The sequence below is a fragment of the Podarcis melisellensis genome (assembly GCF_964234715.1).
Source record: "Podarcis melisellensis genome assembly, chromosome: 1".
In the NCBI taxonomy this organism is placed as follows: domain Eukaryota; kingdom Metazoa; phylum Chordata; class Lepidosauria; order Squamata; family Lacertidae; genus Podarcis; species Podarcis melisellensis.
Genome location: NC_138528.1, coordinates 43,777,485 through 43,804,934, shown reverse-complemented (window position 1 = coordinate 43,804,934; position 27,450 = coordinate 43,777,485). Strand labels below are relative to the sequence as shown.

At 41.2% G+C, this 27,450-nt stretch overlaps 2 protein-coding genes and 1 long non-coding RNA gene across 9 annotated transcripts in view; 2 read left to right on the top strand and 1 right to left on the bottom strand.

Moving 5' to 3' along the window:
• Positions 1–16,564, top strand: part of LOC309357633 (cytosolic phospholipase A2 epsilon-like) — a 64,494-nt gene extending 47,930 nt beyond the window's left edge. For all 7 annotated transcript variants that reach the window (XM_081889968.1, XM_081889966.1, XM_081889970.1 and 4 more), the window contains 8 exons: positions 1,035–1,257; positions 2,308–2,422; positions 4,091–4,228; positions 5,657–5,767; positions 9,351–9,542; positions 10,713–10,879; positions 14,308–14,494; positions 14,964–16,564. In XM_081889968.1, the coding sequence (XP_081746094.1) occupies positions 1,035–1,257; positions 2,308–2,422; positions 4,091–4,228; positions 5,657–5,767; positions 9,351–9,542; positions 10,713–10,879; positions 14,308–14,494; positions 14,964–15,172 (1,342 nt within the window). In that variant the 3' untranslated portion in view covers positions 15,173–16,564. The remainder of the gene's footprint in view (positions 1–1,034; positions 1,258–2,307; positions 2,423–4,090; positions 4,229–5,656; positions 5,768–9,350; positions 9,543–10,712; positions 10,880–14,307; positions 14,495–14,963) is intronic.
• Positions 1–27,450, bottom strand: part of LOC309358136 — a 322,055-nt gene that overhangs the window by 140,615 nt on the left and 153,990 nt on the right. The window lies entirely within an intron of this gene.
• The window catches only part of LOC309357576 (cytosolic phospholipase A2 epsilon-like), a 39,148-nt gene continuing 38,521 nt past the window's right edge, over positions 26,824–27,450 (top strand). Inside the window, exon 1 of the mRNA XM_081889816.1 lies at positions 26,824–26,966. Coding sequence (XP_081745942.1) covers positions 26,829–26,966 — 138 coding nt within the window. The 5' untranslated portion in view covers positions 26,824–26,828. The remainder of the gene's footprint in view (positions 26,967–27,450) is intronic.

The window sequence follows — 27,450 nt, the reverse complement described above, 5'->3', positions numbered from 1 at the left end:
TCTAGCTCAGTTTACACACACACTTACACTTTTAACCCAGCACCTACACAGGGACAGCTTATTCATTTCGAGCAAGTTTCTGGTCTTCACAATCTCTTCAGCCTTCCTCTTTCTCCGTGGCACACTCTCCCAGTCCCAGTTCCATACCCAGACAGAGTGAATGAATGAAACTCTATTTGCGTCAGCCATTGGCCATAGCAACAAAAGAACATTGTGATGCACACAGAACCAAATAAAAAGTCGATTATATAAAACACAGTTTAGGGTCCTGAATCAGCAATCAAATCTATACCCAGACAGCTTACTCAGTCCTACTCAGTCCCTACACTTGGCATGCCTAAGATGATGGGTTTCCGACACGCCCGGGTGCGAGCGTCAGTACCAGAGCTGCCCTGCTCCTTGCAGGAGTGTACAACAGTATACGCCATCTAATGCCACTGGCTTCATAGCCAACCCGGAAATCTTTTATTTTCAGTCCCTTATAGTTGCACTTTGTTTATCTTTAGCCTTTATCCAGTTTTGGGAGGGGGGGTTGTAGTTTTTGGGGGATATATATGGATATATATATCTGTATGTATATGTATATGTATATGTATATGTATGTGTGTGTGTGTGTGTGTGTAGTCTTCCTTTTTCCTTTTGCTGACTGCTGAGCTCTTTCCTTAGGCTTTGACGTTATTTGCACTGAAAAATCCCACGGGCGTATCAAATTCTTTCCAAGCAACAACAACAACCTAGCCAACTTTTGCATGTTTTTCTGGTTTTTCATAAAGAGAATTGGCTTTTTTGTTTTTGTTTTTTTGTTTTGCTTTACTGATAATATTCAGAATGTCTCATAGTAATTTATTTTACACTCCCATTATTTTACACTTTCAGGAAGTCACTATCTCTCAGCCTAACCTGCTTCACAAGTTTGTTATGGGAACAAAATGGAGACAGGGGGAGCCATATACTCCACCTTGGCTCTGTGGAGGAAAGGCAGAATATAAATGAAAAAAAATTGAAAAAATAAATAAATAATTCATTTCCCCTAGGGCCTTATCCAATCTTTATGAACACGCTGACTGGTCACACCAAGACCTTTCAGGAGCAATTTCAGAGGCTCGCAAGAGTATCACCAAATGCAAGCTGGACTTGTTTTCCCCAAAAAACTTAAAGGAATACAGTGATGCACTGGAACATCGGCAAAAGGAAGGCTACAAAACATGTGTCACTGATCTTTGGGGACTTTTCATTGACAAAGCATTGAGCAACGGGGTAATATATATTTCTGTTTTTATTCATTTTCTATTTTCTGAAATTAAATCTGAGAGATGATGATGATTCACAACATAAAATTTCAAAATGAGAACTCAAAATGCATAATAAAGACAAGAACCAAGAGCAAACACAAACCAATAACCCCATTTAAATGGCTCTGGAATGTTAATCAGTCACTGGCCTGGTTAAAAAGGAATGCTTTTATTTAGCCCCTAAAGATAACTAATGAAGGAGCCAGGCAAGCCTCTCTGGGGAGAGCATTCCACAAAAGGGGAGCTACCATAGAAAATACCTATTCCCTCGTTGCCACCTTCCAGACCTCTCATGGCGGAGGCATATGAAGATGGGCCTCAGATTATGATTGCAGGGTCCAGGTTGGTTCATATGGGGAGAGGCGGTCCTTGAAATATTGCAGTCCTGAGCTGTTTAAGGCTTTATCGGCCAAAACCTGTACTTGGAATTGAGCCCAGAAACTAAGCGGCAGCCAGTGCAATAATGCCAGGATCGGTGTAATGTGCTCAGACTATCTTGTCTTGATGAGCAACCGGCCTGCTGAATTCTGCACCAACAACAGTTTCCAAATTTCCTTCAAAGACAGCTCCACATACGATGCTTTTCAGCAATCTAATTCAGAGTTTACCAGAGCCTAGCCAACAGAAGTTGCCATTGGGTTGAATCTATGGCTGCTCCTGAAATTCTCCATCAGTCCTACTGGCTGGCAGAAAGCTGTGTGTGTGATTTCACAAAATATTTTTCAGGCAGCGGCTGAAATTCTCTTAATATTTTAAAGGACCCCCAAAAACACATTCTCAGCTAATTCCTTAGAGGAATTTCAACCCATCTTTCACTTCAGATGAGGCCTGTTGAGATGTGAACAGGGCCTGAGAGATGGTGGAGATGAAGCATTTTTAGATATGCGGATGAAATCAGGGCTAGGGATTAAGCTTGTCTTCTCACCACCCCTTCCTAATATTTGTTACTGCCTATAGGATTGGATTTCCTTGCCGTTTTAATAATTTCTTGTTATTTAACCCATTATTTTTAAAGAGATGCAGCGACACACTCTCAGGGCAGAAGCGTGCCTTGACTCACAGTCAAAACCCCCTACCTATATACATGGTACTCAACACCAAGGACAACTATAGCCTTGCAGAATTTAAAGGTAATGTTATCCATATTGTATTTGATTTGAAACTGAAAAAGCTCCCACGGTGACTTGACTTACTATTGACTTTATGATTAACACTTTTTCTTATTTAATGTATTTATTTATATGCCACTAAATGCCACAATAGGCATATAAACTAGTTACATAAGCAAGCATGAAAATCTGCTCCAAAAGATCCCTCTTGTATTGAGGGATCTGTAAAAACAGCACTCCTTCATCGATTGAAGACCTTTAGAATGCAAAGGGGGACCAGAATATCACTTCTGTGCCTTTACGTCACACCCTGATAGGTCTTGGTCTTGAGAAGAGGTGTTTACCTATCCTTTCAGCTGAGCATCCTAAGAAAGAAGGTCTCTCTTCCAGCTAGAGCGAGATAAAACTAGTACCTGCTCACGGGACATGAGGTGGGAGCCTAGCTGAGCTGTGTGTGACCTATGCTTTGCATGTTATGGCACCAGTAAGGCCAGGGATGGGGAGGCCAGAAATATCTTCTCCTTCTTTCACCAGGAGCATTCCTTATTTCCAGAGCAGGTCATGTGACTATCCAGAATTTTTTGCACTTGCACCCAAAATGGTGATTCTAGCCTTGGATACCTATGGAAGCAGAAGGCTACCTGATCCCCACTTCTTGGAGGTGAAGTTCAAAAGTGAGCTTAGATAGCAGTTCCAATTTGGTAAGGTCAAATTAGCCAACCCACCATAAGAGAAAGATAGTGGTGACCACTTGGTGACAAGGAACACAGACGGCTGCAGGTAGTGATTGGACAACTGCCCCTTTATTTCCCTGGATTAATCTGCTTTGTTTCCCATGCCCTTGGATATCCACAAAGTCTAGGGGGTGTCTTGGATATCCTCACTTTTCTGAACAAGAGGGCTCTTGCTTCTTTTTAATGAAAAGGCTGTTGTGCAACAGATCCTACTGTGGCAGAAAGGAGTTCCGCAAACAAAGGATCCAACCCACTATTTATGGTAGCTTCCCTACATCTACCGTTTTAAATAATTGTAGCTGAGTTGAATAATTATCTCAGATTATTTGAAGACAATCTTGTAATACATTTAATTAAGACTTAGCCAAACCGGGGTCCTCCAACTTCACTGCTCTTTCTGAATGCTATAACGTTGGGGAAGCATCTTGGCAATTTATGGAGGGCTTGTAAGAGGATCAAGAGTACAACAAACTTATCACTTGCAGCGCTAGTATTCCCAGGAATTCCCAGTATCTGGGGTGCTTTTTTTCTTCTGTTGAACCCCAGAATGTGGGCATGAACCTTTGCCCTAATTCTGATGGAAGATAATGTCACAACATCACATAGCATCATCATGAAGTCAAAGAGAGTCAAGTCAATGCTATCTGACATCACTTTTGAGCTTTCTAGGAAGGTAAAATGGTGCCCACCAGCTGAGAATGGGGACCACAAAACACAACTCTCCTCTCATTGTGAACTGAAAATAATTTTTCCTCAGTTTTTAAAATATTTTTTGTATCTGTTCTAATAAAACATTGTGTATACGGTTCTGCTTTTCTTTCTCTTTTCTGACATTCAGGTCAGGTCATATATCTGCTATGATAAATAAGTTACTCAAAATGCAACAACCACGAACCCAGATTTCACCAAAGCAAACTTTTAATTTGAACCTATAATTGCTTTTGTCCTGTTATAGAATGGATGGAATTCACTCCTTTTGAGGTTGGAATAATAAAATATGGGGCCTATGTTCGTGCTGAGGACTTTGGAAGTAAATTCTTCATGGGACGGCTGATGAGGAAACTTCCAGAATCTGGAATCTGTTTCATGAAAGGTGACTTAAATTCTCTACTTTTACAAACATGAGCTGCAGATACCATTTTCAAGATACTATAATGTTAAAAATCCCTCCAATTCCCATTAGAAGAAAAAAAAAATCTGACTGTAGCATGAAGGTTTGTTTACTGCCTAAAAATCACAAAGGCTATTCTACTCTACATACTTGCTTTGCAATAAGCTCCACTGACTTTAGGATAGTGTGAAAGAGTTGAGCTTTTACTGAGGCAAATAATTGCCCAGTTCAGCTTATTCACTGAGGAAAATTTACACAATGTGATTTCTACATCCCTTGTTTTCTTCATGTAAGCAACACTTATGTAGTTGCCAATCAGTATGCAAAACAGTACATTCTGGATAAAATCAGAGTGGTGTAGCAAGAACCAGCCTGATTTCACATTAAACTATCCCTGCACAGATAAATAATATAAAACAAACAGATGGGCATTAACCCTACATGCATCTTGGAAGTAATATTGCTAGGAGTCTGATCTCATATGCATGCAGTGTGTCTCCCTCAATTTACACTTGTTCCTAAAGCCCTCTATTCTGTTTCCATCTGCTCAACTATCTGCTGTGTTAAAATATTTTTAAATGTTTAGCCTGTTTACTAAAGCAACTCTTCCAAATTTGGTATCATCTATTAATTTGGCACATTGTCACGGTGACATCTAAGTAATTAGTGAACTGAAGCCTATATAGCAACTATCCCTCCACAACACTAATTCATTCCTTAAGACAACTCCATTATTGTTTTGCCTCGAATATTCACAGGACTAGTAGAGTCAATTACTCTTTTGCCTCGAATATTCACAGGACTAGTAGAGTCAAAGTTTACTGTCAGTGGCTAGAGGAGAACTAACTTTCTTTCCTGGATTGTATTCAGTAATAGTAATGACAGAGTCAAAGGAAGGTTGCAGGTTGTTGGAAACTCAACTGAAGAATTATCTTCTTTGAGTTAGAGTGCCCAATTCAAACCCTGATAATGTTGTGAAGGACATTGTAAAATGTCATCTTTCTTTGAAACACTTTTAAAACACTGAACCTCAGTTAGTCCTCACACACCTTTCCGAGGGAACCAAGAAAGATGCAAAATGATTTTTTATTTTTTATTGCAAATATCTGGTGTGAGGGCTTTCAAACATTGTGTTTTAGGTTATTTTCGCTTTGCTTTTAGCTTTCCTGTCATGCCTTGTCCCTCAAAAGGTGTAGCTCACCTGGAGCTTAACATAGGTGTGGCTAATCCCTGGCCAGAAGACCCAATGAGACCAACCCCAAGCAATTTTTGGTGCCCCCCCTGCAAGACCCCATTACTTTTGGTGGTGACAGCGGAGGGAAAAAAGAAAGTAGTCACAACAAACTGGGATGCAGATCACCCCTTATGATGTTTGCACTTCTTACTTGATCTCTCCCTCCTTTTCTCTAGGTGTGTGGAGTAATGTATTTTCTTATAACCTACTGGATTCCTGGCGTGCACTTGATTCTTCGGAAGAAGGTCTGTGGTACCTGCTTACCAGGGACAAAGTACAAGATATTGGTTAGTCATCCATGTTTCGTTTTACATTTGGTTATAAAATTTAAAATTCTTCTTCATCCTGTCCTGTATGCTAATTATGTACTTAATATATTTTTAGGCCATCCTTCCTGGTAAGGAATCCCAGGGCTGCACATTTTTAAAGTGCCTGGGTCCCAAATTGTAGAAAGCTGACTTCAACACTAGCAACTTGAGTTGGCACATTATTGTTATTTGATTATTACTTGCCTCAGGTGATATAATATGCAGCATAAAATAATTACAATCACCACCAGAGTGAGTTCTAAAAATATACATATCACCAGTGCTTTTTTCTGGGGGGATGCAGGGGTATGCATATCCCTAAACATTTTGTGAATCTAACAGGAGAAGAAACTAAAAATTTTTTAAAAATTAGTTTCTTCTCCAGCACAGTGAATCATCAGTTCTGTTGCTACCCCCAATGGCGGCCTCATTTCTTGTCACGGTGTTTCCTGAGTCTCAGATGGAAGCGAGCATTTAATGTGTGAAGCAGTGTGGAATGTGAATGTGTGGTGTTTTGCTGATGAAAGTTTGGCCTCATTGAAAGTTTGGCAGTATTTCAATGTGAGTAGGAAGATGTTGGTGCACACAACATCATGCCAATGTGGAAGTTACTGTGAACTCTCAGCTGTGTAATATGATGTAATGCATTTTCTTTGTACTTTTGTCCATTTACTGTATTTATTTTTCCTGTTTTGAACTATTTTTTTTAAAGAAAAAATGCACTGCATATCACAAGTGTCACAGGCCAGGGTTAAGAGGTGTGTCTTCAACATACAACAAAAGCTGTACAATGAAGGTGCCAGGCACACCTCTGTGAGAAAGGAATCCCACAATTTAGGGGCTGCCACAGGGAATGTCCCTTTCCCAGGTCATCTCCCATGAATCTCAGAGGGAGGTGGAACTCCGCAGATCTCAACGCTTGAGAGGTTCTTTAGGGAAGGTACAGATACTTGGGGTGTAAATTGTTCTGGGTTCTAAACAGTAGTGTAAGCACCTTGAATTGGCCTCAGAAACAAACTCGCAACTAGTGCAGCTATTTTTAAAGCAGGGGTTATATAAATTCTATATGTGAATTCTAAAGTGATCACCAGCCGATAATCTGCTGAATTTTTAAAATAAAATACTGTTTTTATTTATTTTCATGGTACAGAAGATAAATTTTGAAAAAACAATTGTGACAACAGTAAACAGGTCACTTGCCCTGATAAAATGACAGACTTTATCATGCCTTGTGCTAAAGTTTCATTTGTTTACTTTAAGAGATCGTGCCTCCTTTTCCATATTTTGAACATTTTGAAGTTTTCCTAGGCATCTTAAATTAATAGAATATATAGAACTTGCCAGCATGAGAAATAGATTAAGAAACAAAAGATGACAAGGATTTTAAAAAGGACTGGGCATTATATATAGATTATATGGAAAAATATTGTAACAAAAAATCATGGGAACAGACTGACAAAAAATAACTCAGTACTAGCGGTTATAACGTGGGATTATATAAGGTAATGAAAAAAATTTAGTAGAGTAAGGAAACACAATTGAAAAGGTAGCAGTTAGGAAACCAAGGAAAGAGTGTAAGGGGAATTAAAGATAACATTTACAAGAGTCAAATAAACTGGAGGGATACGTAATGTTACTGCTAATATTCATTTATATATGTCTTATATTTATGTTATTTTTTCCTTTTTATTATCCTGCATATGACTATAACACAGAATGTGTTGATGATATGATGAAACAGAAAAGCTGTGTGTCTGTGTGTATGTATAGTTTCCTAGTCACCTTCAATGGCACTCCCTAGCACAGCACATTGCAATAATCCAATCAGTAAATTACTAGTACCATGTCCAAGTCATCTCTTTCCAAAAAGGAGCCATAGTGAGTGAACCACCCAGAACTAGAAAACAATGTATAATGCGTTGGCACCCAGTGCATCTCTTTCGGAATCAGTGTCACATGGTCCCAATAGGTTAAGCCACTAAGCAACCTGGCCACTACAGTCTGCACAAGCAGGGTTTCTGGATCATCTTTAAGGACAGCCTCACACACAGCATGTTACAGTAATCCAGCCCTTAGATTAATAGTGCATTGGCCAGTATGGTGTAGTAGTTAAGAGCAGTAGACTTGTAATCTGGGGAACTGGGTTCGTGTCTCCGCTCCTCCACATGCAGCTGCTGGGTGACCTTGGGCTAGTAGCACTTCTCTAAAGTCTCTCAGCCCCACTCACCTCACAGAGTGTTTGTTGTGGGAGAGGAAGGGAAAGAATGTTAGCCGCTTTGAGACTCCTTCAGGTAGTGATAAAGCGGGATATCAAATCTAAACTCTTCTTCTTCTTCTTCTTCTTCTTCTTCTTCTTCTTCTTCTTCTTCTACTTCTACTTCTACTTCTACTTCTACTTCTACTTCACCTGGCTTTATAGGAATGGCTGTAGCTGGTGAACCAGCTAGAACTGGCAAAAGGCTTGATGTGTCACTAAGGTCACTTTGGTCTTCTAGTGACCATGTGGACTCTACCACCTCTGGACCTATGTTCCTTCTTTCCAAGGGAGTACAACCCCATCTAGAACACACTAACTATCTAGTCCTCAGCTACAAGAACCAACCCAACCCACAGGACTTAACATCTTGTCAGGATTAAGCTTTGGTTTATTTGCCCTCATCTAGCACCAATATACTGACAAAATTCCTGTCTAAGCTAGCAGCAGCAAATATAGCGATAGATTTTGCAACTTCCATTGCTGTATTTTCAAAGGAAGGCAGTGCAGTTTTATGCCAATAACAAATTAACCCATGGCAGCAGGTGTGTGGTTGTGCACATATTGAACACACGTAAATGGGGATTTGCCTGTAGTGCAGAGCTGATCTCTTCCACTTTTCCCTGAGCTTGAATTTAGATTTATTTGCCGGTCTGGTTGGCTTGGAAGGGTGGTATCATCTTGTTCTTCAGCTTGGGCAGCAAAATATCTTGGGATAGTCCTGATGATAAGGTATGTAAGGAACGGCCTGCACCCATCATAAGGAATGAACTCTGCACCTCACCTACCTACTTTTATTAGGGTTTAGCTGAATGTGCAGAGACTACCTCTGTACGCATTCATTTTATATGAACAGATACAGTGGTGCCTCGCAAGACGAAAATAATCCGTTCCGCGAGTCTCTTCGTCTAGCGGTTTTTTCGTCTTGCGAAGCAACCCTATTAGCGGATTAGCGGATTAGCGCTATTAGCGGCTTAGAAAAAGGGGGTGAGCGAAAAAAATTGCAAGACTCGCAAGACGTTTTCGTCTTGCGAAGCAAGCCCATAGGGAAATTCGTCTTGCGAAGCGCATCGAAAAACGGAAAACCCTTTCGTCTAGCGGGTTTTTCATCTTGCGAGGCATTCGTCTTGCGGGGCACCACTGTACCTGAATATGGCTTCCTCAATATGGTATATATTTGATAAATATACAGCCGTCACATAATCGGGGGAAACGCTGATTATTTCACTATACATCAGTTCATATCATTGCATGTGTTCCTTATGACTGCTTCAGTAAATAAAATTTACCATTTATTCTGACTTGCAGAAGAAAGACCACCTCAGCCACCAAAAGCAGATGAATTGAATACTCACTTGGTTATCCCTGCCAATAAATTCATGAAGACCCTTCGTGAAGTCTTAACACAAAGGATAACAACCTCAAAGTTCTACAATTTCATAAAAGAATTCCAATTAAATGATGGATATATAGATAATAAAAACTTTGCCATATGGAAAGGTACGTGGTCAGGGCTTGACTAACCAAGTTGACTGATCTCCAAGTTTTAAATTTTAACTGGGTTGATGATATTTGAGATGAATTTTTTAAAAAATAATTATTTATGCTTTTCAGGTTTATACATTTCACTAATTTGACAATCATTTTAACATTTCAAAACTTGACTTCCTTCTCCCTCTTTCTGCGGTTCTTTAAATTTATTTTTAATATCTTCTGCATATCCAAATTAACTTAGTTTGCTCATTTATTCATCTACTTTAAATATATACTCTTATCAAACTTCAGGTTATTACAATAATCCTGCCAATGTTCTTGTCTGTTTACAATTTATCTGTAAATATTCAACAAACCATTTACATTCTTTTATTTAAAAAAGTTTGTTATCTTAATTTCTTATTCGTCCGGGAAGTTTCACTATTACTGCATTTTTCATAAGTTTTTGTATCCATTCTTCCTTTGCTGGGACTTCTGCCTCTTTCCATTTTGGGGCAAGTAACATTCTTGCCGCTGTAGTAGTGTACATGAAGAAGTTTCTGTACAGTTTTGGTAGTTCTGTCCCTATAATTTCAAAAGAAAAGCTTATGGGATTTTTTTACAAACATTATTTTAAACATCCTTTTCAATTCAGTATATATCATTTCCCAGTAAGCTTTAACCTTACTACAAGACCACCACATGTGATAAAAAGAACCTTCTTTCTCTTTACATTTCCAACACTTATTTGATTTAGATTTATGCATTTTTGCCAATTTACTCAGTTTTAGATACCATCAGTATATCATTTCCATATAATTTTCTCTTAGATCATAACATACTGTCAATTTTATATCCACATTCCACAACCCTTCCCATGCTTCCATATCTATATGATGACCAATATCTATTGCCCATTGTATCATTGAGGATTTTACTTGCTCATCCTTTGTCTCCCATTCCAATAATATCCCAATATTCCAATAATATTTTATACATTTTAGACAGCACTTTTACATTACATTCCAGCAGGTCTCTTTCCAGTTGTGATATTGTTGGGGAAGGAGTAAAGGATCTTGAGCTTTGGAATGCAAAGCTCTTTTTAGAACTGCAGACAAATACAGAAAACTGTGAAAGTGTATATTAATCAAAGTAGCAGCAGACTATTAATTGCTAACCATGGTATTTGCCTTTCAGATACTGATCTAGACACTCTTCCCAACCAGCTGACAGCTACATCAGAATACCTGTCTATCACAGATACTGCAGCATATATAGATATCAGCTACCCACCACTCCTGAAGCCTGAGAGGAAAGTGGATGTCATTATACATTTAAATTATTCTTCAGGATCACAAACATCTGTGAGACATTTTTAGTTTTTGAATCATTGCTTTCTAGTTTTCTATTGATTATGAGCCTTAGAGAAAACGATAAGCATCAGTTGATGTGTTCTTATGTTATAAACACCACTTGGAGGCTGCTTGAAAATAGCTTCTGCTCTGCATGGCAATGGCTCCCTGTCACAGTGCAATGTAGCTTTGTCTCACGGGTTGCTCCCATTTTGTGAAGCCGTTTCACACCATTACCAGTAGAAACATGATGAGCTCATACACATACTAAGCTGTTCTATATGGGCTGATCAGAACATGCTGCAGCAGCTGCTACACACAACCTTTACTGAACTGCCTCCAGTTGGAAGCCATAGCTTCTGAAGTCCATAGTTGGTTGGCTTTAAAAAAGAAGCAACTTCAGTTAAGTGTGACCTTATTTTCAAACTCCCCAGTTTCCTTACTCAGCTGTCACTCTAACCATCTCACCCTTGGTCTTCACAATAGTTGGTTTCACTGATAAATTCCCTAAATTGATATTAGGGCAATTGTAAGTATATTTAAAATGACCAAATTTAAATCTGAAGTTGATAAAACAAATCAAAACTTCAGCATTTTGCAGGTCATTTTACTACACGATAACATTTAACTGGCTGCTTGACAAAGCCAGCCCTGCTGGACCTATAATAGAATCATAGAATTGTAGCGTTGGAAGGGACCCCAAGAGTCTTTTAGTCCAATCCCCTACAATGCAGGAATCTCAGCTAAAGCATCTATGGCAGATGGCCACCCAACTTCTCCTTAAAAACCTCCAAGATTCAAGTACCAGTCTGATTGACTAGATGGATTCTCTATCCTTTCTCTCCCTCTCTCTGTAATATCTTATTCTTCGTGATAGGCAGCAAAACGAGATAGTCCTTGGAGCAGACTACTCATTAGTTATTAGGATCTACTATTACAGGGGTATGGCCCCTCTGTTTCCTGCTTTTCACCTTGGTCTTTGCTACTTTCCCACTACCATTGAGTCTTTGTCTTAGTCCTGCTTCCCTTCCTACTCCTGGCTTGCTTTTTGTCACTGTGGCCTTCTGAATTGTGGACATAAGTTAAGTTTTTGTGATTTTGCTTTGCTGCCTGGATTTAGACTTTTTCATGATTCTAGGGATTCATTGGACAAGTCAGTCCATGACGATGATCATACAGTGGGACATTAGTGAAACATGTGGGTTGTAACTAGGGTTGGGTTCAGCAGGCTATGAGTTATTTTTTTGCGGGTTGAGAATTCAGTTCTAGATTCAGATCCCACCCCAAGGAAAATCTGGGAGTCAAATTTGGATATCGGAGAAAATGTCCTCCCCTTGTCCCTGGACACACACACCTGATATATAGCCAGATAATTTTATTCACATTAACAAAAGGCACCAGCAAGAAGAATATAGCAACAGACAAATCCACAAGTATGTCCCCAGGTTCAAAACTTCCCACTTCTGACTGAGGTCAAATGTGTCCCTGAAAGTCTATGTCTATTGACCTCACTTACAGTTATCCCAATGATGCAGTCAGTGAATTGGAGTCCCTGTCTCACACTGCCAACTCAAAAACAAACAAACCAACAAACCCTGAGAACATTGCAATATACAGTGATCCAGCAGGTGGCTCAAGCAGCTGTAGTGTTGTGGATTTCAGATCTTGTAGTTTCCAAAGGAATCCAGACACTGGGACAATGATCTAGAATTTTATTGAAAATTCAGACCTGGGAAAGCTGGCCTCCGTAATAAGACAGAATTTAGTTTGCACCACCTTTGATGTAAATGTTCCAGGTAGCCAATCAGAAACTGCTTACCAAATTGTTCCATCTTCATAATGCTTTTGGAATTTCCATTACATGAGGACTACCCAGTTCAGACCAGTTGGCATATTGTAAGAAAGAACTGAAGTGGGAAATGTGATTGGCGATAAAGCCAAATACAGTTATTCCCCAGCAGGGCTCCAGAATCCCAGACACTCTAGATCAGGGGTGGGAACCTGTGCTCCTCCAGATGTTTCTGAATTACAACTCTCATTACCCCAACCATTGGTCATGCTGGCTGCGGCTGATGGGAGTTGTAGTTCAGCAACATCTGGAGGGCCACAGTGCCTTCCCCCCTGCTGTAGTTGGTGGCACAGGTTTATATTGGATTGGAGGGTTTCTCTTCTGTCCTGTTTTAACCTCCAGTGCTAGTTCTTCTTGCCTTCAGCCTACTTCTCATCAAAAGTTAATCATGCTCTTCTCTCACTTGTCAACCAGACGAGAATTAGCCAGGCATCTTAATGATTATCTGTATTTTTATTGTTTAAATGGTGTTTTATGATTTAACGGAGTACACTTCCCGATATAGTGCCATCAAAATACTTTGATATACAGTGGTACCTCGGGTTACATACGCTTCAGGTTACATACACTTCAGGTTACAGACTCTGCTAACCCAGAAATAGTACCTCGGGTTAAGAACTTTGCTTCAGGATGAGAACAGAAATCGTGCTCCGGCGGGGCGGCAGCAGTGGGAGGCCCCATTAGCTAAAGTGGTGCTTCAGGTTAAGAACAGTTTCAGGTTAAGAATGGACCTCCAGAACGAATTAAGTACTTAACCTGAGGTACCACTGTACAAGTTAATGCTAAGATAGTGAGTTGGGAACCGGTAAATAAGTCCATAATTCAAGTTTGATCTTTCACTGTGGACTTGCTTAAAGGTAAAGGTAAAGGTACCCCTGCCCGTACGGGCCAGTCTTGACAGACTCTGGGGTTGTGCGCCCATCTCACTTAAGAGGCCAGGGGCCAGCGCTGTCCGGAGACACTTCCGGGTCACGTGGCCAGCGTGACATTGCTGCTCTGGCGAGCCAGAGCCGCACACGGAAACGCCGTTTACCTTCCCGCTGGTAAGCGGTCCCTATTTATCTACTTGCACCCGGAGGTGCTTTCGAACTGCTAGGTTGGCAGGCGCTGGGACCGAGCAGCGGGAGCGCACCCCGCCGCAGGGATTCGAACCGCCGACCTTTCGATCGGCAAGTCCTAGGCGCTGAGGCTTTAACCCACAGCGCCACCTGCGGTGGACTTGCTTAGACAACCATTAAAAAGCAGGAATCTCTCATCTCCAGATCCTCATTTGCTTACTCTTGAAAGATTTATTTATGTAATGTGTGTAAAGCAGTTTGATCACTCTAAGGAGATCAAAATGAATCCAAAGGACACACTCTGCTCCGCTAGAGGAGCAACACCCATTCACGGATTCCCCTTAGGCTCAGTGGTGTCAGGTTTGTCTCCATCTGTCTACACACACAGGTGCACATGAAGTCTGCACATCATGGCAGGAAGTGAGGTGTATGGGAAGGTCTCAAACCTAAGCATCTTTGTACCTAAAAAACCAAAATAAATTATTTTAGTAAGGATGAAGTCTCATTTCAGTTTTTGTCTTACGTCAATCCAGCCTTTACAAGAAGCCTCCAGATACTTTGCAAAGCAAGGAATTCCTTTCCCCAAAGTAGATCTGAGTCATATTAAGGATAAGGATCTGAAGGAGTGCTATGTCTTTGAAGATCTCGAGAATCCGAAAGCACCCATTGTGGTTTTCTTTCCTCTGATCAATGACACATTCAGAAAATATAAAGCACCAGGTAAGTTTGTTTGTTTACTAGCAGGGAGTGCCCAGAGCTGCCTGGGAATTTTTAGAAGTAAAAATATATTGTGGGTTTTTTTTTTTAATGGATAGTGTAATGTCTGAGTTTTGACACATCACATCAAAAATCGGGGGAAGTCATACCAAAGTCATCGCCTTCACCTTGGGAACCTTTGTACTGGGTTTAGCAGTGATATCTTGGAAGGCATCCATTTCTCATTTACACCACCTTTTCACCCAAACAAGGACCCCAGCCCCCAATATGCCACCATATTAACATTGGGGTACATGTTCATGCAAATACCTTCCCATTTTGAATGGGTACTTTTCCCGTGAGTCACACACTGCAGAGATAGCATATGCATTGGATCTCGTATCAAAAGTGCCACTGATCAGCTTTTGCAAAGAAGAAGGCAGCACATGCAGAGAGTAGTGTCAGTCATGTGATAACGACCTTTGTTTTGCAGGTGTGGAACGCAGCCCCTCTGAACTGAAGCAGGGTGACGTTGATGTGACTGGACCTTTTTCTCCATATGGACTCCAAAGCTTTACATATACAGAGGAGGATTTTGATAAACTGGTGGGATTGACCAGCTACAATATTCAGAATAATGAAGATTCGATCCTCCACGCTTTGCGAAGAGCAGTAGAGAGAAAAAGACACCAAACAAAATAGGCATTATGGGGAAACCTATCCAGAAAAGATAGATGCATAGCTTTTGCATTAAGTTAATCATTCTCATATATATATGTATATATGAATGAGATAATGTGCTATGTTTCCCACAGATTAGTTTATCTTCACTGGCTACCTCAGCTTAAAATAATATAATCTTACTGCACTTTGAAAATGTATGTAGCCCAGTAGTTTGCAAACCATTTGCTCTGGAAACCTAAAAGAATTTGACTTAACTGCTACTCAGGACTTCCCTGTGCCCCCTGTTATATACAGTGGTACCTCGGGTTACAAACACTTCGGGTTACAAACTCCGCTAACCCAGAAGTAGTACCTCAGGTTGAGAACTTTACCTCAGGATGAGAACAGAAATCGCGCGTTAGCAGTGCGGTGGCAGCGGGAGACCCATTAGCGAAAGCACGCCCCAGGTTAAGAACGGTTTCGGGTTAGGAACGGACCTCCGGAACAAATTAAGTTCATAACCAGGGGTACCACTGTAATTGCACTATAGAATCTCAAGCACTGGTTTAAAATGTATGTATTTATTTAGAAGTAGTTATAGCCTGCTGAATATTTTTAACAGGTGGGAGTCACCTAAGCATCCCTGTCAGTGGAAGCCCAGCACAAGGACTTTCGCTTGCAGAAATGGGCTCCCCCACTCCTTCCTGTGCCCTTAACCCTCACAAATTGATTTTGGAGAAGATGGCAGGAGAACATCCAGAACAGCACATCTGTGGGGAGAGGAGAGGTGATGGTATCATTCTGTCTAGAGAGGTGAAGTACTTGTGCAGACAGAATGACTAGAAGAGCACGGCATTGAATTCCATCCAAACTCTCTCAGCAGTGCATTCCTCACCCCTCCCATCCCATTTTTTCTTTCAAACCCAACATCATTAAGAAAAATGCAGCCTAAAACCAATATAACATCAATATAAAAGCAAATTGAACAGGACTTAGGGGATTCAAACACATAAAGCAGGGGGCAATCTTATAGGCCAGGGAAAGCAAATAATGAATTTGAAATCAAATGTGAATTTCTCAAATGCTAACTACAGTTAGAAGTTAAAAATAATGCTTTGATGAAATAATAGTTTTTAATTGCATCTTAGTAATTTATGTGTCATAACTATAGCTCTATGAGCATACAATTCATTTGGCTAAAGTTTTAAATTCTGAATAAACATTGGCTAAATATTTGTGTGCCTCTTTTGAAGCAAGTACACTTTTGTCTTTATGAAACAAACTGTAAATTATCAATATAAGGCAATAAGTTATGTTTACTCTTTTTCCTCCAGTAGTTTTACATATGGAGGGATTCTTCAGGGAACTGGTAGCATATTATTTATTAACAATTAAACTTGCAGGCTGCTACTCAGCCGTACAACCTCAAAATGGTGTGTGAGTTTTTCTTTTTCTTTTACGCAAGGCTGCCATGATAAAAAATCAGTTCAGCCACAATCTAGAAACTCTGAAGGGGTAAACAGAAAGAGTATGGTGCCAAAAGATTATGAGACAGAACTGTTCTTAACCTCGGATTTCAAGAGGCCAAATGCAATTTACTAACTAGATATGCCCAATTGAAAACACTGCAAGATGTTTCTGAGCAAACATGCTAATACATTCCCCACAGCCTGTATCTGGGCGGTACTGAGCCAATACCTCAGCTACTCTCCTGAGTTCCAGATTTCCCTCAAAATACAGTGGTGACCCGCAAGACGAACGCCTCGCAAAACGGAAAACCCGCTAGATGAAAGGGCTTTCCGTTTTGGAGGCGCTTCGCAATACGAATTTCCCTATGGGCTTGCTTCGCAAGACGAAAATGTCTTGCGAGTTCCTGCGGTTTTTCCCCCTCCCCCCTTTCCCTAAACCACTAAGCCGCTTATCAGCTGATCTGCTGATAAGCCGCTTAACAGCTGATCGCTAAAAGCCGCTAAACCGCTAATAGCGCTAATCCGCTAAGCTGTCAATGGGCTTGCTTCGCAAGACGAAAAAACCGCTATACGAAGAGCCTCACGGAATGGATTAATTTCGTCTTGCGAGGCACCGCTGTATCTGGATGAACTGCTAAGCCAATTTGTAGTTTTCTGCTGCTTCCTTGCTTCCTCGACTGGCAAGAAGGAGGGACTGCACAAGCTGCTTTCACCAACTGGCAGCTCATGCACAAACTAATAACACTCTGTTGATGGTTTAGTTCTATACAGTGGTACCTCAGGTTACATATGCTTCAGGTTACATACGCTTCAGGTTACACACTCCGCTAACCAAGAAATAGTGCTTCAGGTTAAGAACTTTGCTTCAGGATAAGAACAGAAATCAGGCTCTGGCGGCGTGGCGGCAGCAGGAGGCCCCATTAGCTAAAGTGGTGCTTCAGGTTAAGAACAGTTTCAGGTTAAGAACGGACCTCCGGAATGAATTAAGTACTTAACCTGAGGTACCACTGTATTATTTATTACATTTGTATACCATCCACACCACCGAGCTCTTTGGGTGGTTTTACCATCACAGCTTCTTATGATTATATATTTTCCCCCTGTTTGAAACTTTTAGAGAGAGAACATGACAGACTTGCTCTGTCAATAGTTTTCTGTTTTCTTGGGAAATTGGAAAAAAGTGGTCTAATATCAGGGAAGCAGGATGTGACCTTGAGTTTTTACCCGGTGGTGTTGAGGGGAAACATGGAGAATAGCCGGTGTGCTGTTAGAAACTTGCCAGGCTTGAAAGTAAGTAAAGTGGTGGTTAAAAGCTCACAACACAGGCTTAGCCCATAAATCCTCTGTTGGGTTTCCCTGCTCTTTTTCTATTCTGTAGAATAGCCTCTAGAGGTCAGTGCACCATCAAGTGACCTACTGCAGACAACTGAAATAAAATGTCTGTTGCTGTTTAAATGTTTGAAATTTTGCAGACAAATAATTTCATAATTCAGTAGAACTTTTACTGTGATACTGAATAAATAATACTGAAGAAAAGCAGTTTCTTTCTGTGCTGGTAATGCTTGTAGACTGTGCTGCATTTATAGCAACATAACACCAAGGAGGGAAATTAACAACTTAAGGTGCTGTAGACGGAAATGAGGGGCAGGTGGGCCTCATCAACCTGGGAAGATAACCCATCTAGGAAAATCTAGTCACTGCCCAGTGGCTATACTTATCTATGAGAGAGGCTTCAGGAGTAAACCCTGAGGAATAATCTCTCTTTGCTGCCTTGCAGAACATCTTCTGGAGAAGAAAAGGCCATTGACTAAACCCTGCACAAATCCAGAGTGGAGTCCCTAAGGTGGCAAACTGTCCAGTCTTGGGCCCCAGGAGAGGTCATTCAGTGCTGGTAATGCAGTATAAACAACATGGGAAGCAACATTTACAAGCTCAACCTGATTGGCGTACGGTAGATTTTGATGATGGGAGAGATGATTGTGCCTCACTGGTCAGCTACCCCAATCAATAAGGTGCTGACCTGCCACTGTCTTCCTGCTTCAGTGGGTTCTTGGAACTCAGAGAAGCACTTGACAAGTGGACCAGTCTACTGCACTAGGCAGCAAAGAAAAGAAAAGAGTTTGACTTTACTGCTGATAGCACACTCTTCCATTGTCTCTTGAAACAGATGGATGCCAGCAACCACCTACTGCCATGTAGAGAGCAGTAGGACTCTCCCTTTATATTCCTACATCTACATTAGATAAGTGGTGTGAGATTATTTTCTTTGGAATCCACCCAAAGGAATCCAGCCAGACCAGAACATCGATGGTTAAAACGCAAACTTGTTCTTAATTAAGAAACTTCCAGAACATTGAGTCATTATATAGAGAGTTGCTCTGGTGTTCCGACATAACATACTTGACTGCCCTACTTGTGAGAAATTGCAGTCAAACGTAACTATGAATATGTGCTTGAATATGTGCATGAAGGGGTTAAGGCCAGAGAGGTCTATTCCTAGACTCAGCTAGGTCACACCCCCATACCTTCATGAGGGAGGAAGTGAAGCTACTTCTCTTCCTCTCACACTTCTCTCCACACCATGTAACTGACCAGGACAGATACGTCTGAACTTGCTCCAATGTTTGAACCGCATGTTTGAAACTATGCTCTGCAGTTTACACCCAAGAGTATCCTACCTGTATTCTCCTTGCTGATGCATTGAACAATGCATGAATCAGACCTTTGGATTTAGTAAATAAAACATTTTAAACTGTACAGTTTGTGATCTGTTCATTGCAAGAGGGGTAGAGAGGGAGGACAAGCGCTGTAAGAAATTAATTGCGATATGAAAAGGGTCTAATAGCCAGTATTCCATGCTGAATTGCTGCTTAATTTTGAGTGTGTTTTTAACTGCTTGGGGCTCTGTCCCACTGGAGAGTGTGCAAAGCCCCACGCTTTGAATCTCGGCACCCAGATGATTCTTTTGTTAATTACCCACACATGGATAAGATCTATTTTCCCTCCACACTTCTCATATTCATAACAGCTATCTTAACTCTCACAGGTGCTTTCATTATCCCTCTTGCCTCATATCCCCTCAGCCTCTCTGTCTCCCACAGCCCCACTCTCCTCACTATGGATCTCGTTTCCCAAGCAACACGCAGTCATTCCTTCTAACCGTATCCAATATTCCATCCCACTCACCCTGTGCCAACTGCACTTCTGCTAGCTCTTCTGTCACACATACATGCAGGTTGTCTAATGTGAAGTGCTGGTATGAGAAGGAAAAAGACAGGTGTATACAAGGATAATTCCCTGGATGCAGAAGAGGAGATGTGGCTGCCTGGAAGGCTTTCTTAGTGATAATGCCACAGTTCTGAAATACCCTCATCACTGAAGGCGGAACCAACTTTATTTTCAGGATCAACTGGTCCATTGCAGAATCAAAGAATAATAGGATATAGACTTGCAAGGGACCCTGAGAGTTGTCTAATTCAACCTCTCGCAATGTAGGAATCCTGTCCACAGCCGTCCTTCGGTGGCCTCAAACCACCAAACTTCCAGTTAACAGCCAGACACACTGACCCATTATCACACACAAAAGCCCTAACTATAACAATGTTGTCAACACATGTCAGTTATCTTTTTCTTTTTGAGCTAAAAAGGATCTGAGACTTTGACATGCTTATAGGCATTTTAGTATTTAAGGTAAAAGGTAAAGGTAAAGGACCCCTGGACAGTTAAGTCCAGTCAAAGGCGACTATGGGGTTGCAGTGTTCATCTCACTTTCAGGCCGAGGGAGCTGGTGTTTGTCCACAGACAGCTTTCCAGGTCATGTGGCCAGCATGACTTAACCGCTTCTGGTGCAATGGAACACCAGGAAAGAAGCCAGAGCGCACAGAAATGCTTCCCACCACAGTGGTACCTATTTATCTACTTGCACTGGCGTGCTTTCAAACTGCTAGGTTGGCAGGAGCTGGGACAGAGCAATGGGAGCTCACCCCGTTGTGGGGATTTGAACCACCAACCTTCTGATTGGCAAGCTCAAGAAGCTCAGTGGTTTAGACCACAGTGCCACCCACGTCCCTATTTTTACCTTTACCATTTAAGTACAGTGGTACCTCGGGTTAAGAACTTAATTAGTTCTGGAGGTCCGTTCTTAACCTGAAACTGTTCTTAACCTGAGGTACCACTTCAGCTAATGGGTCCTCCCGCTGCTGCTGCGCCGCCACCACGTGATTTCTGTTCTCATCCTGAAGCAAAGTTCTTAATCCGAGGTATTATTTCTAGGTTAGCGGAGTCTGTAACCTGAAGTGTCTGTAACCTGAGGTACCACTGTATTTATACCAGCAGCAACCACTCACCCACAAGTGTCCCTTGATCTTTCCCAGGTTCCCAGGATTCTTTGGATTAATGACTGTTTAAATTGGTATGATACTTCCTTAAATGTATAGTGTCAATAGGACCACAGGAGAATTCTCCTTATCTAGCAGGGAAAAACAATGGCATTCAATTTGAATTCATTGTAATGAATTGCTATCATAACCTAATCCAGGTTAGGCAGGAGAGTGTGCTGTTCCTTTTGACAGTGTTGCAGGTCTAATTTGCCTTTTTGAAAAATCTTTTTTAAAAGAACAGTTAATTGCCATGACATACATTGCAAGTAGCAACTAATTAATGTGTTTGAAATCTTGTTTCGTGTCACAAACCTCTCCCTCCGCTAAATTGCCTCTATGTGGGTGCAGGATATCCCTTTATACCAATGACTCATTGGAATTCATGAACTTAGAATTATGAGGCACCTAAGATGATAGGAAGGAAAGTATAACAGTCAGAGCATAATTCTTAGTGGGACAAGTATGCTAGTCATTTAAGAACCAAAGGGCTATCTAACTCAACATCCTTTCCCCATAGCATCCTACAAGATGCCTCTGGTCTGCTCACAAGCAAAATGTGAAGACAATAACCCTCTACCACTCCTATTTTCCCACAACAGCTGCTTAACCCTGGAAGCAGCATACAAAAGAACACCTTCTCCCAAGCTCAAAAGTGGTGTGACCACTGGGAACTGTCTGGCTGACGTTGCCCCACGACAGGGTCTTTTCAGTTGTGGTTCTCCAGTTGTGGGATGCCATCCCCGGTGAAGTGTGCCTGTTTGCACCATTATTAACTTTCAGTATGAATTTGTAAAACATTCCTGTTTAACCAGGCCTTGGGTGGCTGAAGAATGCTGTTTCTGCCAACCTCGAGATCATTGTTCAGAAGAATGTATTTAACTGTAACTGACTTGTGACAGTGAATTCCACAGTTTAGATGGATAGATTGATTTTATTTGTGTCTTATGCAAAGCATAGGGATAGTACAGATACCTACAATCAAAAAATTAGCAGCAGATATAGATTCCTGCTAGGACAAACACCAGAGAAGCAAATTTTTGGAGCTGCTACTGCAAAAGTGGTTGCCATCTTGCTTGTAATGGCTTTATTATGGTCTGCCAACAGATCACAAGTTATATCTGTTAGGGTCCAGTCAGGGCCAGGGGTGGACAGTTCTGCCAGGGACGCAAGACCATCTACCTACAATTCTGGGTCCAGTCAGCTCTTGTTCTCAAAAGGTCTCTGGAAAAAATGAACTCTGAGATCTCTATACAAGGGACAGTGCAAACGCTAATGTATGACATCTTTCACCTCCTTGATAACACAAACGCTCGCTGTGCATTAGGAATCCCCTAAAAAGGCTGAAGGCATTGTCTGGAAACACAGGGCAGTGAAAACTTTTCTAAGGCAACGAAAGCTAGGTCTAGAAAATACTGTTGAAAATACTGATCTCTCATTAAAACTTAAACCAAGGAGAAAACACTTGATTGGCAGGAATATTTTCATGAGAATCTACCTCAAAAACTCTGTTTCTGATGAAAAAGTGTACCAGGGAATCTTCAAAGTGTAACAGGCATCTTCAAAGTAATATTGTGACAATGTCGATGAGTAAAGGGCCCATCCGCCCTTGTCACGTTGTTCTATGAAACTTTGTTTTTACCTTATTATTTTCCTCAAAATTCACCAGTCTTTTCCCATGAAGTATGGTCACATTCCTCTATTCTATGTATTTTTTCTGGATTTGTTGTAAGAATAAGAATGTGACCGTTTACTTGTCATTTTGTTCTGCAGTACATTTAATTTTCCCATTGATTTTGTGCATGCCAAGACTTCCTGCTTTATGCATGTGACATACTAACATCTGGGTAATCTTGGGCTAATCCATCAGGTTTGTTTAGATATGAGATTGCTTAGATATGAGATACCTCCCTACAGTGTAGGATGCTGGCCAAGATGCAAATCCCGTCTCATTAGATTGTTGTATGGTTTTCATGGTATGCTTGTTAACACTTGCATTTGAAGTTACTCCATCAACTCAGCAGAGTGATTCAGATATATTTGCAACATTAACATTGCAAACTCTGATAAAGTTATTACACATAAAGCAGGCGGGAATGACTCCTAATCATCATAATCAGCCAATGTAAAATGTAAAACAACAGGTGATCATCACCTGCCATGAAGTTTTTGTAGTAAAACAGAAGTGGCTTTACATACTTTTTCATTTAATGAACCATGTAACAGGACAAACCCACTGTTTACTCAATAAAAATGTTTTTTGTTTAAGCTAACATAACTTTAATTTTCACCCTCCCATTCTGATGAAATAATGTTCAGCTGGTGAAGCTTGTGTCAGTGTGTTAATACAGTGGTACCTTGGTTCTCAAACATAATCTGTTCCGGACGTCCATTCCAAAATCAAAGCGTTCCAAAACTAAGGCACGCTTTCCCATAGAAAGTAATGCAGAATGGATTAATCCATTCCAGGCTTTTAAAAACAACCCCTAAAACAGTAATTTAACATGAATTTTAACTATCTAATGAGACCATTGATCCAGAAAATGAAAGCCATAAACAATGTAGTGCAGTCACACAATCAATCAATCAATCAATCAATCAGCAGCTGAACTGGATTCCACACAGTCACAAAAACAAAAACAAAAGAGCCGCAAAAACAAAAACGCAAAATAAATAGCAAAAACAGACAGACCTCAGTGTAATACTCAAATCGGAAGTGTGGCACTCAAATGGGAAGTGTCACACTCAAAACGGAGCACGTTCGGCTTCTGAAAAAAGTTCACAAACCAGAACACTTACTTCCAGATTTGCAGTGTTTGGGTTCCAAGTTGTTTGAGTACCAAGGCATTTGAGAACCAAGGTACCACTGTACTGTGGTTTTCAAACTTGTTCATGTCATGGAACTGTTTCTAAATATATATTTAACATCTGTGCTTTTTACTACAGAATCCCTGTACATTCCAGAGGATTCTGGGAGAGAATTGTGGTTTTTCCTTGGTTCAGAGCAGGGCAGGAATGGTGAACCTGTGGCCCTCCAGATGCTTCTGGACAACAACAACCTTCATCATCCCCAACTGTTGCTGATGAGAGATGGCAGCCAACAACATCTGGAGGGTGACAGGTCCTCCAGCCCTGATGCAGGGGATTCTCACTGAAGCCCAGTATAAACTGAGAGTGTGACCTAAAACACATCTGGCCCTCCTCTGTGGGTGCCATTTCAGTATTCTTATGAGATCAATAATGCCAGAAGTGTCACCTCCATTGTTAATTTTTCAAATGAAGAAAGTCCTGGGAAGTTTCCAAGGACAAGTCAGATGTAGCCAATACTGAATTGAGTACCCAACCAGCTGCCTGGTTGGGTGTAAGGCAGTGTTCTGCATCCCTGGCAACCCTAGGGATGCTGGCAAGCTCGTTTCATGCAATTAAAGTGAACTACTGAATACATAATCCTAGCTAGAGGATATGCAAATCCATGAGCTACTTTCAGCTGTTCTGTGGCATGAATGCAAAAATGCAACTAAAAATCATGCTGCATCTACCACAGCACATTGCAATTAAAAATCAGTAAGAGGTATGCCAACCCCCCCAGCAATTTTCAAGAGGTCCACGGAAGAGAAAAATGGGAACGACTGCCATAAATCATCATAATATAAAACAGAACAGACGAAATGATATAACAAATGTGGTGAGAAATAAAGGAAAATTAAACATAAATCAATAAAACCAACTTAATTAAAACCTGGCAGTCGAGCCAACAAATGACATAATTACTTAGTTTGAATCAGAGGTTGGCAACCTAAGGCCCATGGGCCAGAAGTGGCCCATGAGGTTCTCTTAACCGACCCATGAGCCGCCCCCAATCCGAGCCGCCCACTTGGCAAGTCCTCGCCACTGCGCTAAACCAGCATGGCGTGGTGCGGGGACTCTCTTTTGTGGCTCCGGAAATTGCTTCTGCGCATGCCCAGATGCTGGAAATCGTATCTGCACATGTTCGCAGTGCCAGAAATCGTTTCTGCGCATGCCCAGATGACGGAAATTGCTTCTCCACAGGTGCAATTTTTGGCATCTGGGCATGCACAGAAGCGATTTCTGGCACTGCGGACATGTGCAGACGCGATTTCCAGCACTGCACTGGCTCGGCCCACAGAGGATCTCTACGGGAGTGATCCAACCCCTGCCCAGTAAGCCTTGCCAACCCCTGGTTTGAATGAAGTAATTGTGTCCCTAGATTTAAAATGGCATTGTATTAGTTTTCCGACAATTTCCGGCAACAATTCCGGCAACAATTCCGGCAACAATTAACCATGATAAAATGTACAAACATAATATCAAAATAACTGAAACTTATAATCCAAGTTTTGCAAAAGTGTTACACAGTTTAGCTCATGCCCTGGCTAGTGCTGTTAAGAAAGTAGCAACTCTTTTCAGTAACTTCTGGATAGCCTTGTTAAAGCAAAATAAGCCAACTTTTGACACATTGGCTAATTGGAACAATTTTCAACTGAACCAGCAAGATATTTTAAGTGTAACTATTATCTGTGTATTGGCATTGTTGATACAATGATGCTTTAGACCAGGCATATTTGGACTGTGTACACATTCCCATCTATTCTGCATCCACCATGCTTCCACCATTGCCTTGTGAAGCCATGTATGCATTATATTAGCCACAATCCACATCTATCCTGTAGTCTACCAAGAAATAATACATGTTGATGTGTCTCTCTCCACCTGCCCGCAACAGATTAGATTTGTAGCCAAGATTAGATATGATATGTAGACATCCATGCCCCCTCTCCACCCCAGGTGTGGGCAGTGGGCAACTTGGAAATGCATCAAAAGTACCTATGCTTACAATGACATGCAAATGCTATTTGAGATGCAGGGTGTGGGTGGTGGATGACCTTCCTGCAGTTTAAGCTGGTAATGTGTACACAACTTCAGTTTTGACTAACTTAAGTTCACTGATTTCAGTGGGTCTTTTCTGAGCATGATTGACTCAAGTACAAATCTATGTCTGCTCATTGATTTTAAAATTTTTGTCTGTGCTTTTAATATTTTTGATTCACAACAGGGGTGCCAATTTCAATAAAATATGGGGGGGGCAGGTAAGCCCCACCCACATAATTGATCACAAGACACAGTGCACGCACACCATTTGAATGGCAATGCCCATCGGGGGGGGGCGGCCCTCTAATATTTTATAGGGGACTGAAGGGACCTCGGCCCCTAGGAGTTGGTTCCGATGATTCACAATCTGTCTGTAAGCCTACTAATTATCATATAATTGGATAGCTTCATCACCTCTTTTAGATTACTGTTGTAAGGTGTCTTGAGTCTGTGCATGTTGTGGGGTAAAAGTTTTAAATTAAACCACAAAAAATTATCTCACAGGAAAACAACACCTGATGCTATTGTTATCTAGCACAAATTGGGGGAAAGGAGGTGAGATGGCGATGGAGAAACATCTCTAGGCAGAGCCTCCTTCGTCATTAGTGTTCTTTTCTCCTTCTCTTCATCTGAATTGGGTCACTAGAATTAGGGAAAATACTGCTTTGAAATCGCTCAGAAAACAGCTGCTACCTGAGGGAGTATTCCAGCCTTGAGAGAAGTTGCTCAAGTTAAATTCTTTATCCAGCACAGATCAAGAGTTCTCAAGTAACTACTGCTTGACTGTAAACAGAAATGGGAGGGAGGGAGATTAAGAAAGCACCTTTCACAACTCCATTCCTCTAGACAATGAGCCTCTTCCTTTTGTAGCTATCTTATGAACTTCCTCTTCTACCTGAGTAGGAGAAAATGGGTTGGCATTTACATTCCTAAAGGGCGGGCCTTGAGTTTAGTTTTTAGATGCCTCCTCAATTACTGTTGCCAGCACAACAGGCTGTAAGGATGTTTCAGGAGCACCTTCCAGCTCAACTGCCTTTCCCAGCTAAACATGCCTTCAATGTGCCGACCAAAACAACATGCTGCTCCAGTTCATGTCAGGTAGGCATTCTATAAAAGAAAAAAGTATATGGGTCTACCCCCTACCCAACTTGGGATATTTTATTGAGGGTGGTTGACTTTCTGTTATTTGAGCCACCCAAGAACTGATTTTATGGTTTTGTTCTCAATATTTTCCTTTTCATTGCTTTGTTATAATTGTTCTCTCTGTTTTATAAACCTGTATTTTCCCGTGTATAAGACAACATTTTTTGCAAAAAGAAAAAAAAGTCAAAAATTGGAGGTCATCTTATATGGGGATGGTGAATGCACAGGGGTGAATGGTGAATGGGCTCTGGGGCGGGTGGCCCAGGTGGCCTGATCTCAGGTTGAGGTTGGGGTTCACTCTCTGGCACGGGCATGGGTGGAGTTGCTCAACAACTCAAGTTGTGTCCCTCTGGTGCCTGCTTGTCCGCCCCCTGTGCCAGAGGGTCATGCTCTGCTGCTTACCACTTCCACCAACCATTCCGCCACTGATGTTTAAATA